The sequence below is a fragment of the Mixophyes fleayi genome, chromosome 4 (assembly GCF_038048845.1).
Source record: "Mixophyes fleayi isolate aMixFle1 chromosome 4, aMixFle1.hap1, whole genome shotgun sequence".
NCBI classification, from domain to species: Eukaryota; Metazoa; Chordata; class Amphibia; order Anura; family Limnodynastidae; genus Mixophyes; species Mixophyes fleayi.
In genome coordinates, this window is record NC_134405.1 from 274,525,366 (window position 1) to 274,543,306 (window position 17,941).

General features: G+C 42.1%; 1 protein-coding gene across 2 annotated transcripts in view; it reads right to left on the reverse strand.

Moving 5' to 3' along the window:
- LOC142152766 (A disintegrin and metalloproteinase with thrombospondin motifs 2-like) overlaps positions 1 to 17,941 on the reverse strand; it is a 775,540-nt gene that overhangs the window by 604,545 nt on the left and 153,054 nt on the right. For both annotated transcript variants that reach the window (XM_075209748.1, XM_075209747.1), the window contains exon 3: positions 4,099 to 4,252. In XM_075209748.1, coding sequence (XP_075065849.1) covers positions 4,099 to 4,252 — 154 coding nt within the window. The remainder of the gene's footprint in view (positions 1 to 4,098; positions 4,253 to 17,941) is intronic.

The following is a 17,941-nucleotide window of genomic DNA, read 5'->3' on the forward strand; positions in this document are numbered from 1 at the left end:
GTGGACCCTGCTTCCGCCCAAACACTTTTCTCCAGACCCGAGTCATTCAACATTGTCTGTGCTCGCTCAACAAAATTGTTCTGTTAGCTCATTCACTTGCAACATTCTGTTCTGGTGTGTAGGCAATTGTCAATTAATGCTGTATGCCATATTTTCTTAAGAATTCAGCTAAAGTCCCATTGTCGTATTCTCCACCATTGTCAGATCTCAAGGCTTTTAGTTTCAGACCCGTTTGAGTCTCTACAAGGCTCTTGTATTCTGCAATTTTCTCTATGACTTCACTCTTAGCCCTTATGAAGTAGACTAGCGTCATCTTAGTGGCATTATCAAAGTGTGTCAGAAAGTATCTGTAGCCACTATCTAATTTCACCTCCATTGGACTACACACATCAGTATGCACTAGAGCTAGCGGTGCTTCAGCTCTAGTTGCTGACTTGGGTAAGGGGCAATGAGTTTGATTACCATTTATACAGCTCTCGCATGTCGGTCTCTCAGAACTGCTCACAGTGATCTCTGTCACCATCCCATCAGCAAGTTTCTGGACATTGTCATATCCCAGATTACCTAGTCTCTTATCCCACAGCTCCATTGATTGATTGGTGCCTGAAGCTGCCATAACATGACATTCTTCTGTGTCTAGGACATAAAATTGGTTACACCAGTTTGCTGTTGCAATTACAGTACCTCTCTGGTTTTGAACCACACTTTTGCCCTCTGCGAATTGGACCTTGTACCTTTTTCTATCAAGGATGCTTATTGCGATAACGTTGGTTCTCAACTCTGGTACATATAGGACGTCTTGGATGTCTGTAGTGACAGTCTCACCTTTTATTCTTAGGCGAACTGTGATTGTCCCGACTTTCCATGCAATAAGAACTTCATCTCCAATTCCTTTTGCTAAACTAGGATCACATGGTTTCAATGAACTCAGCCATTCCTGATTGCAGCTAAAGTTTCTTGTGGCTCCCTAGTCCATATACCAGCAGTCCTTCTTATAACTATCTGCTACATTCAATACCAACTCATTAGGTTTTTCACACTTTGTTTGTTGTGCACCACTTGAAACTTTCAGTCTACATTCAGATGCCATCTTATGATATATGAAGCATTTATACTTGGGCTTCTTTGACTTTGCACTGTTTGTGAGAAGAGCAGTACTCTCAGCATTTGCCTCAACAGGAATTCTCTGATTGAACTGCAGCAGCTTTGCTCTCACGATTTCTGTCATTAACTTGGTATCATTAGACTCCAAAGCTATTACTAGGAAATCATATTCTGGTGTAAGATTCTAAAGCATCGCCATTGCGACTTCCTCGTCATCCACCCATGCTCCCAGAAATGCAAATTGCTGGGATATTGACAGCATTTTTTCTATGTACTTATCCATGTTCTCACAAATATTTAATTTAGTCCAGTACAGTGTACGCCTTAAGTTTATCCTTTTCATCAGACCTTTGTCCTCATACGTAGCTTGCAGAGCAGTCCACATCTCACTTGCTGAATCTTTACCATTAATGATAGAGTATACGTGCTGTTCCACAGCTAAGCCAATGGTGCCCATGGCTCTATTCACCTCATCAGCATTTGGACTGTCATCTGGATCTACTGTGACTTTCTACAACTTTTCCCCCATTAATTGTATTTACATTGCAAATTTCTACATTGCATAATTCTCAGAACTTATTAATTTAGTAAAGTTCATACATGAGCCTGAGCTGTGCATTTTTCTTTGTGTATTGAATAAAGGACTATTCTGAAGTATATCAGCTTCCTTTTATTCTTTTGTACTTCTATCGTTCTTTACGTTTAAGCATTTACTTTAGCACACTGTGCTGGGCCCATAACCTGTTGCTTATACCTTCTGATATTATTAAAGGTGTCAGCGGTGGATGTTAAGCCACAATGCTTTGGAACTTCCACTTGAATAACAGATATATGTGCACTTACTCACAGTTGGTGTACTTTGAGGTACAGCAGACAATAACAGTTGTATGCAGTTTTCTTGTGTCACGATAATGCAGCAGGATGCACTACCAACTGGTATTGGTTCTACTAAGCAAGGAGGCGCGGCATCTAACGCACCCCCGGTATTCACCAGGGACACCCGCAAGGAGGTATGGACTTGGCTGTATCAGGTGTGCAGGTTGTGGTTCTCCAAGTTAGTAACCAGTGCGGTAGCGTGGTGAACAGAAATGGTCGAACGATCGGAGTCAAGGCCAGACAGTAGAGTAGTACACAAGGACAATCAGAAGAGGGAACAAGCAGAAGGTCAAACTAGACGGGCTGTGCAGTACCAAATCAGGATCCAGTAGAATAAGCCAGGGAACAAGCCAAAGTCAGCAAATACTTGAAAACAGAATCGCAGGAAGTGCTGGAGCTGATGTGAACCAATACGCTGGTACTGATCTGCAGTAAGATGGATCCTAAAATAAAGTGAAGTGGTGCCTGATAGGTGTTAGCAGATTAGTCACACAGTGGAGCCGAAAATGCCGGTTAGAACGAGGGAGAGTGTCCCATTGCCCAGCAACGGGACACGGACGTCGCCGCGCATGCAGCCAAGACCTGGAAGAGCGGCCCGTTGCTGAGCAACGGGACACTGACAGCAAGAAGAGGCAGGCATCCATCCCCAGCACCGAGGTGTAGTGCGGGGACGGCGCCTGACATGTTGTAATGCACTTTTGTATATACAGGCTTGTAGATATGCAGATGGATATGCACACACACAATATGTATAGATACAGATGCAGGCAGGACTCTTCTCTATGCTACACGTCCATGCAGTATTACTGTGGGCAAACAGACTCCTCTATATTACTAGTGGGAGCCTCTGGTCACTGTATGAGGCACTTTGGGGTACTTTTATTACTGGTGCCACGCAGCTCTCTAAGCTGTGACTGTCCCCTCACTGGTCTGCTATGGAAGTAATGGCGAGAAGCTGAACTTCCGGTTTGCAGACCATGCGCAGTAACGCATCATGAACATTGAAGTCATGCCCCACTTCCTGTTTCCTCCTAGACCACCAGGGAAACAAGCAGGAGACGGAGCAAAGTGCTCCAAATACTATCAACATTAACCGTGTACCTAAAGAACAGACACAAATAAAGAACAGACGCCATACACTAAAATATAGCAATACCCAAGCTGTATTGAGACAGACACAATACACTGCAGGACAATAGCTCTACATATATGTTACATAAAGTCACAGCAGAACGCATCGTGATATATTAGGATATTATAAATGTTTACTGTACACAAAATTCATTTTTACAGTTGCTCTTGATTGCAAACACATGTTCTAGCATGCAACTGTCATCACTATCACTCAGCACTTACACCTGCCTTGTAGCTAGTGCAAGTGATACAACAAAAAAACACGTACCTTAGAAATGCCCAGTGCTTGAATTGGATGTTGTTGCGTATGCACAACCATGGCCTGCCCTTATTGTACATTGACTAGGTGCATACACCCCCCCCCCCTCCTCCATTCCGTCCATGTAATCATAAGCTGTCAGAAGTGCCCTTTGCATTTGAAGATTAATTGGATGTTCACAGCATATAGTAAGCTTCTGGGCATTCGCAGTGCAATTTAATGCAAAAATCAGCATTTACGTTACTCAATGAATCACGCCCTAAATGTATCCTTATAATCTAATGCAATTATTAATTAAAAATATTGAAAGGGTTAGAGAAATGAACAAGGAAGGCAAAGTTGACCCCACATTTTACATTCAATTATTTTTAAGCATGATGACCTATAACATATTTGCAAATCCAATCTTTCTACCTGTCCATCACTGAAAGCAACTAAACTGATTACTACCATCCCTAGCATGCTACTGCTCCACACCCACAGAAGCAGATTAGATGAGAAGTAACAAGTACCTGCAATCTCATTTTGTTAATGCCCTGCCTTTCTACTGCAGAAAAGACTTGAAAGAAAATATTAGACTCTTCTACCAGATGAGACAAAATAAGAAGGACAGAAAAGTCATAATGCGCCAAATAGCTGAAGATTTTCTTTACCCTAGGAAAAAAAAGATTAAAATGATTTTAATTATAAATGGATATCCTTAATCATCAGCATCACTGACTTACCATTATGCATTGTGTCAATATTCTGATTTGGAAAGGATTTTATGATCGCCGATCTGCGATACACAATATGGGTTCTACCACGGTCTTCCTCTTGCTCATCTTTTTCCAGTGGCTCTATGAAAAATTCATCCTTGTCTGTGCGAATCATGCCAGCCTAAAATGATAGATTAAAAATAAAATACTGAAATAACAAGAGAAATAAATCTATATATATTCTACGTGTGTTATCCATATTGTCAGATAAAAACTTTCAGAAAATGTCAGAGAAAAATCGAATTCGCCAATTGTCCTTTAATTAAAAACTTAGACCATTTTTAGATAACAGAAACTGAACACAAATGCAATTAAGCAGTAGCATGCAGCATTTTCAGATACAGAGCATGATAGTGTGGCAGGTGTACCATGGAGTTAGACTTTTCTAAAAGTTCTTTTATAAAAAAAAATAAAGTTATATATTTAGCATTAAATAGCAAATATGGTATAACATGAAGAAAAGAATGGAGAAAATAAGGTAAACTTTTTAATGATTTTCTATGTAAAGCATGTTATTTGGGCTCATGTAGTCTAGGCATCCACAGGTAGATCCTCTGACTTTTGTAGTCACTGTATTTTGTGGTTGCTTCAAATATGCTCCTGTACTTATTGTTAAACCATTATTGCATTTCATTCTTTTATACAAAGATTATGGTACACATTCATATATTATTTGTCAGCTTGAATAGCTATTTATGCAGGCATATTGAATCTTCCAATATCATTCGAATAAAGCATAGTTGGCAACATTCTATTGTTGCTCTCCAGAAGATCCTGGAGGAGGGGGGGGGGGGGTGCGTTCAATAAGCATGGCCAGAGCCAAAATGTCGCGAATCGCAGCATATCTCACAGGGCCGGATTTACCACTAGGCATCATAGGCAAATGCATAGGGCCCACCGGTCCCCAGGGATGCCCCCCATGGCCAGCAGTCAGTGGGGTAGGCAAGGTGGGCGATGCTTCCGTCCACCTGCCATTCCTCGCTGCCACTTGTCCTCCGCCGTAGCAAAAAAAATTGCGACCGAGATGAAAATTAAAAAAAAATCACCTGACTGTGGAGGCTCCCAGCAGCATTCTCAACTCCTCTCTGCTCTGTTTCACTGAATGTTGGGCGTGACGTCATCATGCCTGACGACATATTCAATGAGGACTCAGTGAGGATCAAAGAGGAGCCGCGCAAAGGAAAAGAAAGAAGACAGAATAGAAGAAAACAGAAGAGAACAGAAAAGAAGAAGGCAAATGAAAGGTAAGTGAACTAGCGGAGCCGGAGGCACAATGGTACACGCTCTGAGGGAAAGAGGAGAGGGGAGCAATTTTGGGCACAGAGTGAGGGAAAGTAAAGAAGAAAGGGGAGCAAAGGTGGGCACAGTGTGAGGGAAAGTAAAGAAGAGAGGGGAGCAAAATTGGGCAAAGTGTGAGGGAAAGCAAAAAAAGGAGGGGAGCAAAGTTGGGCACAGTGTGAGGGAAAGCAAACAAAAGAAGGGGGGCAAAATTGGGTACAGTGTGAGGGAAAATATAGAGAGGTGAGTAAAATTGGGCACAGTGTGTGTGAAGGGAAACAAGAGAAAGGAAACAAAATTATGACTGGCAGAGTGTGGTTATGAAGGGACACAATGTAATGATGAACAAGGTCACAGTGTGATGAGAGGGACAGTAATGAGCGGCACAGTGTGATGCAGGGACAACAGTGATGAAGGGGAAGCATTGTGATGTACATGTTATTTAATACATGTGTCCTGGGTAGGACCTTCTTTAAAAGGGAGTTGAGTTCTCCTTTAAATAATTTATGCAAGATCCAAGACAGTGGTATTGTAATTTCACTTGGAAATATGATTTACTTACAAATACAGATAATAAAACAGCTACAGCACAAAATATATATTTGCAAAAACATAAAATAATTGAAATGGCATATCCACTAAAAATGCTGCTTTTAGGTCACTGTCCCGCTGTCCTGAAAGTCAGGACTGCTGGGGCATATATGACGCTCTGGCAAGATGGCACTGCACACTTCTGCCAATGGTGTACGCAGCAATGCAGGGTTTTTTCTCTTTTCACCTGCTAGGCACGCCCCCAACGATGCAAGCCATGTCCCCTTGGATGGCGCAGCAGCTGCAAATAGCTTAACCTACTACTCAACTATACGGGTATATGCTATCCTAAAAAAAATATATAGTGCCATAGATTGTTTCAGGGAGGGGGGCCCCAAACCAGTATCTTACCTAGGGCCCCATAAGGTCTAAATCCGGCTCTGATATCTCATCATTTAGGCTCCAGGCAGGCATGTTGTGGGAGAATTGACTGCTCTCCCGGGATTCCTAGATACATACCCAGAATTCAGGAGTCTCCTATAAATTCTGGGAGAGTGGGCAAGTATAGAATAAAGATACTGCTCAAACTGTAAATATAATCTTATATGCAGTTTCAATACTGTGTCATTGGAGATGATACAGCAGTGAGAGTAACTCTGTAAATTTTATCGCTTAGGCAGTAACAGATATTGGTACCTGCAACATGAAAAGGAAAGGATATGGCGGTGGTAATATTAAAAAACAGCTTGATACAATATGGGGAATTACATATCAAACAAAATGGATTCAGCTTTTACAAGGTTTTAAGACTGGCCAAATGTAAAATATAATTTGTATTTTCGTTTATGCTGGATGCAGTTACCAGTATTCTTTTTCAGCAAACATTTTCAGTTGAGTTTTGTTGTCATTTGAGTGGTTATAGTGCCCTATTATTCCACAAGGTTCCTATTTGAGTTGCTCAGGCTCGGTTTTTGGAAAACCGAGCCCATCTGAACATTGCAGATCAGAGAACCGAGCCGAGCCAGCTCGGTACTTTCACGTGCCCTCGGAACTGAAAACGATGCAAAACATCATTGTCGCATCGTCGGATCTCGCGAGTTTTGGAGTCTATAAATACCATCCACCACGGAGCACCGGCGCCATTTCACAGAGAGACAGTTGGACAGCGTCATAGCTAGAACAGAAAGAGGAGGGGTGGCAGTGTTCTTCAAAGGCTTCAGTGACATTCTACTGTGCCATAGCTCACTAAGAAACAGGAGAGGTGGCAGGGATCAGTGCTGACACAGAAATTCTAATAATAGGGCTGTCAGTGTTCTTAAAAGTCTTCAGTGACATTCTATTGTGTCATCAAAATGTATTCACATCAGTCCATAGAAGACCAGGAGCACCAAGCAGCTGCTGGCACCAGTCATGATGATAGTAATCCCTATACATCATCTGCTAAAGCCTATGTTACAGTGCATAGTGTTTTTAAGTCAGGGAAACAAAAATGTCAAAAAAAATATTTTCTCTTGGTAAAGAAAAAACACATGTAATCAAGGCAAAGTTAACTGCTGAAAACAATAAAATTACTAGCATGCCATTCTACACACGCAGTGGCAAGGAAAGAATCAGTCCTTCACCTTTCTCTATGAGTGATAGTTCTGCAACTGTCACCTATTCAGTCTGACTCAAAAAGTGGTGGCCAAACACTTTTACATGTAAAAGCCGAGCTGGATGAAAACAGTTAAAGCATTAGAAGAAACTGTATGTTCAGATTGAGAAATGACACAAATCCCTGAGGAGAGTCTATCCACAAGTGCTAGGTGTAAGCCTGACCTTTCTGATACTGTACTCATAATGAAGCCTCCTTTCAGCATTTCTGAAGATGTGTGGATGAGCAGGTAAAGTCTAGCTGGGGATATAGAAATTGAGGATGCCACTTTGGAATTGCAACAGGATAAGGGGGAGTATAGCTGACGACAGAGCTAATGAGGATGTTGATGAGGATGATGTTGTTTGTGTAAGTCCTGTACAAGTGTAAGCAGTTCTTGCACGTAATAAGAAGGCCATTGTCATGCCTGGTGATAAGTCCAAAAAATTCACCTGTTAGGTGTGGAGTTATTTTTATCCAAATCCTGACAACAGTTGTTTAGCCATTTGTAGTGTTTGTAAAGCCACAGTCAGTAGAGGTAGGGACCTTAACCATATAGGTACCTCATCCATGTTACGCCATTTGAAGCGAGTTCATGGTAAGCTGTTGGTAAAATCTGAACTCATGCTAAAAAATATCAACAAGCAGTCCAGCACCAGCAAGATTTCTTCTCTCAGCTAGATCCCGGCACCTGCAATCTACACCCACAACACCCTCCTCATCAATATCCTCAGTAGCGATCAGAGTTAGTCCTGCATCCATTGCTAAGGCTAGATGACTCCTCCCCTATCCAGGATTAGTCTCGCTGCTGCTGCTGGGGGTGGATCTTCATCCCAGAAGCAGACCAAGAAGACTACTAGTAGTTTACAACAATTGACTGTTAAACAATCCTTTGCAAGAGTAAGCAAGTATGAAAGCTGTCACCCAGTCACAAATCAAATAACAGACACCATGGAGACTATGCTAGCATTAGATCTGCGTCCAATATCCACTATTAATGCAGCTGGTTTTATACAGTTAACTGAAATGTAAATGTAACTATTGGGCTACAAAATGCTATTCTACCCACTGTACACTTAATCACAGATATTGGACTGGGCAAACTAAAGATTATATGAGTTGCTTATGAGCAAGATGACAGCTCAAGTGTTACGTGACAAGACGGCGTCTCCTCCTTTAGTTTCTTACTCAACTGCTGCTAGGAAAAAACTTAGCATTCCCAAGAGACCCAGGGATGGTGCAGATGACTCTGCACAGCATTTTCACATCCAAAAACCGTGAAACCTCTGCCGTAACTTCACCTGATCCTACTATCAACATCCAAAGAATGGTGGCGGATAATTTTAATGATCGTGTACAAATAGACATGTCAGATGGTCCCTTTACATACTGGGAGGAAAAAAAAGGCAATTTGGAAACCATTGTACAAACTTGCTTTGCAATACCTAAGCTGCTCAGAGCCGGATTTAGACCTTATGAAGCCCTAGGCAAGATACTGGTTTGGACCCCCCCCCCCCTCCCTGAAACAATCTATAGCACTATATATTTTTTTTTAGGATAGCATATACCACTATAGTTGAGTAGTAGGTTAAGCTATTTGCCACTGCTACGCCATCCAAGGGGACATGGCTTGCATCGTTGGGGGCATGCCTAGCAGGTAAAAAGAGAAAAAACCCTGCATTGCTGCGTACACCATTGGCAGAAGCGTGCAGTGCCATCTTGCCAGATCATCACATATGTCCCCGCAGTCCTGACTTTTAGGACAGCGGGACAGTGACCTAAAAGCAGCATTTTTAGTGGATATGTCATTTATTTTATGGTTTTGCAAATATATATTTTGTGCTGTAGCTGTTTTATCTGTATTTGTAAGTAAATCATATTTCCAAGTGAAATTACAATACCACTGTCTTGGACCTTGCATAAATTATTTAAAGGAGAACTCAACTCCCCCTTAAAGAAGTTCCTACCCAGAACATATGTATTAAATACCATATACATCACAATGCTTCCCCTTCATCACTGCTGTCCCTGCATCACACTGTGTCCCTCATTACTGTCCCTCTCATCACACTGTGACCTTGTTCATCATTACATTGTGTCCCTTTATAACCACACTGTGCCAGTCATAATTTTGTTCTCTTTCTCTTGTTTCCCCCTCACACACACTGTGCCCAATTTTACTCCCCTCTCTATATTTTTCCTCACAATGTGCCCAAGTTTGCTCACCGCTCTTCTTTACTTTCCCTCACACTGTACCCAATTTTGCTCCCCTTCTTTTCTTTGCTTTCCCTCACACTTTGCCCAATTTTGCTCCCCTCTCTTCTTTACTTTCCCTCACACTGTGCCCACCTTTGCTCCCCTTTCTTCTTTACTTTCCCTCACTCTGTGCCCAAAATTGCTCCCCTCTCCTCTTTCCCTCAGAGCGTGTACCATTGTGCCTCCGGCTCCGCTAGTTCACTTACCTTTCATTTGCCTTCTTCTTTTCTGTTCTCTTCTGTTTTCTTCTATTCTGTCTTCTTTCTTTTCCTTTGCGCGGCTCCTCTTTGATCCTCACTGAGTCCTCATTGAATATGTCGTCAGGCATGATGACGTCACGCCCAACATTCAGTGAAACAGAGCAGAGAGGAGTTGAGAATGCTGCTGGGAGCCTCCACAGTCAGGTGATTTTTTTTTAATTTTCATCTCGGTCGCAATTTTTTTGCTACGGCGGAGGACAAGCAGCAGCAAGGAAAGGCAGGTGGACTGAAGCATCGCCCGCCTTGCCTACCCCGCTGTCCATGGGGGGCCCCCCTGGTGACTGGGGCCCTATGCAGTTGCCTAGGCTGCATAGTGGTATATCCGGCCCTGAAGCTGCCCACCATCCAGTTTGTACTCGGAAAGACTTTTCAGCACAGCCGGGAACCTTGTCAGTGATCGGCGTAGGAGCCTACTACCTATACATGTGGAAAAGATGATGTTCATCAAAATGAACCACACATTCCACGAGGAAGGCCTTTTCCGGCAATTACATCAAAGTACAGAGAATTCTGTAATGGTGGATTCCAGCTGGGATAAATTAATATTGTGTGAGAATGATGTACACACTGAAGAGGGTGAGGATGATGCTGCGGATGATGACAACAATGTCTTGCCACTGTAGAGTTCAATAACAGCACTGTTAGCTTGGCTGCCTTAAGCCCATTGTTAGCTTGTTTTGTGGGGCCCAAACAAACCAAGCATTTCAGCCACAAAATTGGCACTCCTTGTCGCTGAAGTGCTTGCTTTGTTAAAATGTGCATGTTGTTTTTAATATCCAACATAAGGGTGCATGGGAGGGCCCAAGGATAATTCCATCTTGCACCACTTTTACTTTTAGCTACCACTGTGTGCCAATGTTACCTACAAGTGCTATATACTGTTGTGTGCCTTTCAAAACTCAAAGACACCCATTGATGATGCAGATGACTCAGCACAACATTTTCACATCTGGTCTGGTCTACTGTGAAAGAATTGATCAAAAACTGTGACACCTCTGTCGTAACTACACCTGAACCTACTATCAACATCCAAAAAATGGTGGAGGACTATTACAAAAAAAAATTAACTGTATAAAGACAACAGTTTTATTAACAAAGAACAACGTTGTAATGTAAGCATGGATGTCTAAATAGATGTGTATATGCATCACTCAAACCTTCCACTTTGCTGCTGTTTCATCAGTATTACACAAAGTGGGATTGGGGTCAATTTGAAGTTCAGGGATGACCTTGATTTTTGCTGTGAATGTCTGGCTCTTTTTAGTGCATTGTCTGGAACAAGATCCAATATACTCATATCAGAGTGATCATAGCCAATTTGTGGACACCTGGCGAATTTACACTTCTGAAGTTTGTTTTTAATTGCTTCTCATTGTTGTTCACTGGCTTCACCATCTACAACTGTGTTATAGGAGTGCTCTGGGTGATGGCGATCTCTCGTCTTCATCTTCCAAAGCTTTGTCTGCAGGGGCCAGTGACACACCCATTTGTTTTCACAGGTCTTTTAGCTGTTCTTTAAAGTGGGCATATTTATTGTCCTGCATCAGGGCCTCCTCTGTATTATTCTTCTAAAGCGCAGTGTAGCTCTCGTGTACAAGCTCTCTTAAATCCAGGATCTCATTCGGTGGGTCACGTTTTAACTTAAGTACGGTCTCCTCAACTGCATCTATATATTGGTTTAAATCTCTGTTCAATGCAGCGTATTCCAACATGACGGATTCCATGCTGCCCACATGTTCTGTGTCACAGTCTGTCTGAAGAAGATCTAATGCCACTCCAGTTGTAATATCCATTCCTGTGTCTACATAAGTTTGGCAGTTCTTCAGGGATGAGAGGGAGTTATCCACAAAAGAGAAGGAAATTAAAGATGCAGTACGAGCAAAGATGGTTTAGTGTAGAGTTCATTGACAGCACTGTAAAAGCAGCTAAGCTATTGGTAGCTTGTTTTGTGGTGGGCCAAACAAACCAAGCACTTCAAACACAAAAGTGGCACTCCTGGGGTGTGGCTTAGCGGCCATAAGAGACGGTCATACTTTTCCTGAGCTCCACATATAAAGGCTGAAAAACCCTATTTACTGGCGACCTGTGGTCACTCCAACAACCCAGAAAGCCCTTATTTTCTCAGGAGGTCTTGCCAGCTTATTTATAATTTCAGCGGCTGTTGCGGATGTCAGAGCAAAGAACTGTGGGCTGACATCGGGAGAGCTCCCCAGGCTTACAAGAAGCCCCTACGGCCTGTCTGTCTGCCGATGCATGGGCTGATCCTCACCAACCACGCTCCAAAGGCACCCCACCGCAGATCCTCTCTGCAGCCCCACGACACTGAGAGGCGCCACATTTGAGCCGGGTCAATTGCCTCGAACAGTGGACTATGGAGTAGGTGTCTTACCTGCCGTTCGTGACATCCAGGGTCTCGTCCTTCCTTTTGTGTGTCCCTTCTGTTTCCTGGAAGCCATGTGGCATGAAACTGGAAGTTCTCAGACGCCACACAGCCTTCTCTTCCGGTGAGCCGGTCTGTGCGGTGTCTGGAGGGAACTTTTCTAAGCCGTGAAGGGAGACAGAGCAGCTTTGTGAAGGAGCTCCAGCTGACTGTTGGGTAGTGCTGGCGCCAAACGAGATGACCCAGAGGTGTTACCTGGTCTCGAGTAGTGCTGTGATTCGGACCGCTGCGACAATGTGTGAGGCCTGTTGAGACCACGCCTCGAGTACTGCCGAGGATCCCGAACTTCCGTTTTTTTTGAGCTCCACTTCCCATCGGCGTCACCGCAAAGATCCTCACCAGACCAGGACCACAGCCTAGCACTGCCAGCACGGCTTCTCAGTGTACGAGAAAAGTGTACCGCACTTCCGGAGCTCCTGCGCTGTCTGAGACCATCACCTGCCTAGTGCAACCTGTATCGCATCAGAACTTCTGAGCTTGGGATCTGTGGGGAGGACTGCCAAAGATACAGAGGGGTGCTTCCCGCTTCAGGTGAAATCAGATTGGGCTGGGCCCACTCGTGGGGGACCTAAAACAGAGAGTCATACCTCCATGTGACACCTTAAAGGCAAGTCTACAACACACTGTCTCCAGGTACAATACAATTTATACTCTGTTGCCATCTAGTGGATGCTACTGCAATTGCATCGTCCATGGTTTAGTAAGAGGACTATTTTGTACGCATTGGGGCTGAACACACAGGTTCCTTCTTGAGACACAGGCTTCATTCTCCACCACCATCGAGCTGCTCCATTAATAATATTGATGTTGATGCAGATACCGATATTACTAACAGCAACATGTACTGAGCAAAATAGAGAATGGCCAGATTGTACTGGACAGGATTGCTTGATCCAATTTAGCACTCACATCAGCCTGTTTATCTGAGAAGATAGCAACTAGGGCCTTGGAGACTCGCCCTGTTTAGATGACTGACTAAAAATCTAACACAGGGACTTCCGGCGGGTGGTACACCTGGATGGCCGCGTTTTAACGAATCTCTTCAAGCAAATCATTTCCCTTGACGGCTTTAACTTTGAAAGAAACGGAATATACTCCTTTTAAGAGCTAAAGTTGGGGTGGAAACGTAAGTCGTCTCAACTGGAAAGCTGATTGCATGCTAAGAAGAGTTCCTCCTTCTCTTTTCTCCCCGGCCTACGGAGCATAGACAAACACTGCAGCATTCCCGGAGTTAAATACGTATAATTATATATGTTATGCTGCTTATTACATATATTCCTTATTAGATTTGAAGTACCGATGTAAGCGTTCAAATTGATAATTCATATAGGTGGTCTTACATTCTGGCATATTTTTGACGCTGTTAGGGTAGTTACCGTATATACTCGAGTATAAGCTGACTTTTTCAGCACGTTTTTTATGCTGAAAAAGCCCCCCTCGGCTTATACTCGAGTGAGTCCCTGTTCTCAGCCCTTAACTTCCGCAGTGGAATGCATGTGCATTTCACTGACAAGAAGTTCAGCATTTGGAAAGCAAACTTGCGTTCCAAATGCCGAACTTCTTGTTAGTGGAACGCATATGCGTTCCACTGCAAAAGTTAAGGGCTGAAGAAAATCTCTCTCTCCCTTCCTACCAGGCAAGGAGGAGAGTAAACACAGGGGGACACATCCTGAGCTCCTTGTCAATTAGAAAGAGATGCAAGATGTGTGTACTGTCCTAAAGACAGCCTAGTAGGAGACGGGCGCAGTACCTGGGGTGAGCAGTTTATCTAGTAATTAATTATTAATGACAAACATACCCTCTCCAATATTTTCCAAATTGTGGCATCTGCTCTCCCATGTGAACGCTATATACACTACATATACACTATATATACACGCTATATACACCTTACTAATATGGTTGCTGATTTTTTAGTACATTTGGAGACATTTTGAGAGCCTGAGTTTAGTAAAAGAAGCAAGTCATTTCCCACCCTAGGCTTATACTCGAGTCAATAAATTTTCCCAGTTTTCTGTGGTAAAATTAGGTGCCTTGGCTTATATTCGGGTCGGCCTATACTCGAGTATATTCGGTAATTAAGGTTAGAAAATAATTTTATTATCTCTGTTTTCTAACACTTTATCCCTTTAGTATGTGATCAGTTCAATGTAAGATGAGAGAGTTCACAATATAACTATAGTCACATGTTATTGAAATCCTGATATAACAATCCTTAACAGATCTTTAGATTGGTGTATTACATTAGCATTTGGTTAATTAGACATTGAGAAGTATTGTAGTAAAAATTCATCCAAATGTGCAAATTGTAAGCCAGACAAAATTAAAGTGGACAGAAACAAATCTGGAGTGGGTAGGGGCGCTTCCCCTCCTTCCTCGCCTCTCTCTCTACAGGGGACATGGAGGAGGGGAACCAAACTTTTACTAGACCCGCAAATACTGCAAGTTCAGATACGGCTCAAACCATTCTAGATATCCTCCTTCCCATTATAGATAAAATTTTTGGAGCTATTCAGGACACCTTTGATGCAGCTGTCTCTAAAATAGCAGAAAATACGGCCAGAATAAATACACTGGAACAACGTACCAGCGATGTGGAGGATAACATTCTAGCTCTGCAAAATGGGTCTGAACAAGATTCGAGAAAATGGTTACAAATGTAAGAAAAAATTGAAGACCTGGAAAATCGTAGCCGAAGGAATAATCTTAGGTTTATTGATATTCCAGTCGGTGAAAGGACCTGACTTATTCTCTTATCTTAGTCAGGACCTAATAGTTGCTTTTAATTTACATGACGAAACAGACAACCTGCATATAGAATCAGCCCAGCGTCTAGGCACACTTAAAGAGGGCAATTCTGCTAGGCCACGACCTGTTTTGGCTAAATTCCTAGATTTCAGAGATAAAGAAAAAAATATTGATAGCATTCATGCGGAAGAAGCAATTGGAGATTGAGGGCAATAGAATACTAATATTTCGGCTATGTTGTCACAGAAAAGAAAGGAATTTGCACCAGTTTGAACATTACTGGCTGGTAACAATAAAAGCTTTGCCCTTATTTACCCAACTAAGCTTAGAGTGGTGAAGAATGGTCGTACCCTAATTTTTGAAAATCCGGAGACAGCTAAAAACCACTTTCGTGTGTTGACTCCAAATTCAGGGTCACCAGGTAGTAGTAGCCCGTCTTCTAGGGCACCAACTTGAATGGTATAACACTCTGGATTTAGTTAACAAGGCATTAAAAGGTTAACAAAACGCATGATGAATATGTGATACTTGCTTATTATGAATACGTGAACTCTCTATGTATGTATGTATATGTATGTATGTATGTATGTATGTATGTATGTATGTATATACGTATAGACTAGATATATTACAAATGTTTATGGTTGATGATTCTGTGATCTCTGGTAATATTCCCAGGGATCAAACACAAAATTTGGTTAGGAAAATGTTAAGAAAAGGTTTGAGGTACAAAAATTGTAATGCATTATGTGTTCTGTTTTTAATTTTCACAAAGTTGCTAAACATACAATGTCTCACTCTACAAACACGGGATAACGAAGCCCAATATTTATGTCAAGTTTACTTATCGATGGTTTTGGAGGTGTTTTTTTATATTCTCCTCCTACACACCTTTGGTTTGACTAATCGCCCCAGTGTTGGGATAGGTTAGAGATGCAGTCTACACAGTCGGGTTCTCATTGGCCTAACACTCCACAGACCCTTAATTTGTCGTCTTGGAATGTGGGTGGTCTCAATTCTCCCATTAAACGTAAAAAGGTCCTTACCCACCTTAAACGAGCTCATATTGACATAGCATTTCTGCAGGATACACATTGGAGGAAGGCTGACGGTCCTGCTTTGCAGGGTGGTTGGATTGGAGATTGCATCTCGTCCTCATATAAAATAAAATCTAGGGGAGTGGCATAATAATTGCTAGGCATCTTCAATATACAGTTTTGGATACAGTCATAGACTACGAGGGCCGATATTTATTAATTCATCTACAAATTAAAGATGAGAAATTTACCTTTTTGAACATTTATGCCCACAATGGATCACAATATGATTTCTACCAGTCTCTGATCCAGCTTGTCCTGCAACGTGATACCCCTAACCTTGTGATTGCAGGTCATTGATCCAAAATATGATAGGTCAAGCGCACCTTCCACAACTAGCCCAAGGGCCTCTGAGTGGTTTTTGGTTTGATGTCCAGGTGTGGCATGGTTGATCCGTGGCGCCTCTTAAACCCAACAGACAGGTCATACTCTTTTTATTCTAGCGTGCATGGATCTTTTTCATGAATAGATTATTTTTAAGTCACTGACACTTTAATGTCGTGGGTTCGTAAGGCAGACATCGCTGACATAATTATCTCAGATCATGCCATGGTCTCTCTTTTGATTCAGAGTCCGAGTTCAAGAAAGAGACCTAGACATCGGAGATTTCCTGCTTACCTATATAATTCAGACCATTTTCAACAACTTCTAAGACACAGATGGGCTGAGTACTTAGATGATAACATTGACCAATGGGATGACAAAATTATTTTCTGGGACACCTCAAAAGCGGTTATGCGGGGCCATATAATTGCATATGTGTCTAGACACCGCAAGCAGGCGAGAGAAGTCTAGTTATTATTAGGTTATCATTAGGTTATTATTCCATTTATGGTAGGAATAGATACAGTATGTTCTTTCAGCAATAAAGTGTCCATGTGTAGCATTACGGTATTTTCCTTTTAATATGAAACAAGATGGAGTCTATCATTCATTTCTATGTGTCTCTTTATGAACAGATACTAAAGTCTGTGATGTTTCAGCACATTATTTACTTGTCTTTTATGGCCATGTTTTCCCTAAACCTAGTAAAGTGGACTTTGTCCTTCAACTCAGCTCAGACAATGGTTATTTACCAACTTAAGGTAATGTTGGTTTTACAACAGACAGAGAGTATTTGTGTATTCTTAAGTATTTGTTGTAATGTTTGTTGTTAAGCAATATATGTATGTAATTGCTCAGTTTGCAAACTTAGCTGTTTTACTCAGAATGATACTGTCATCAACTGCCCATATTGCATCAGCATTCACTTTAGTGTAAGGAAAATGATAATATAAAATGGCATAGTTCAGACCTTCTTGAGACCTCGCTGGTGAGTCAGGAGGGCTGTGTCAGATCTCCTTCATCAAAGTATTCTATAATGCATGATTCAAATTGAAGTCTGCTTGTTGAATGTGGGGTCGCCATGCTGTAAATCCAGGGAATTACGTGTGTGTCTAACATCCTATCGAAGCTAAGTATTTTAATTGTCATATTAATTATTAAATCTTTTACTTATACATAGTTTGTGGGTGTATCATTCTTTCTTTGTGCTAGTATTTCATGATTGTAATCTTGCAACCTGATT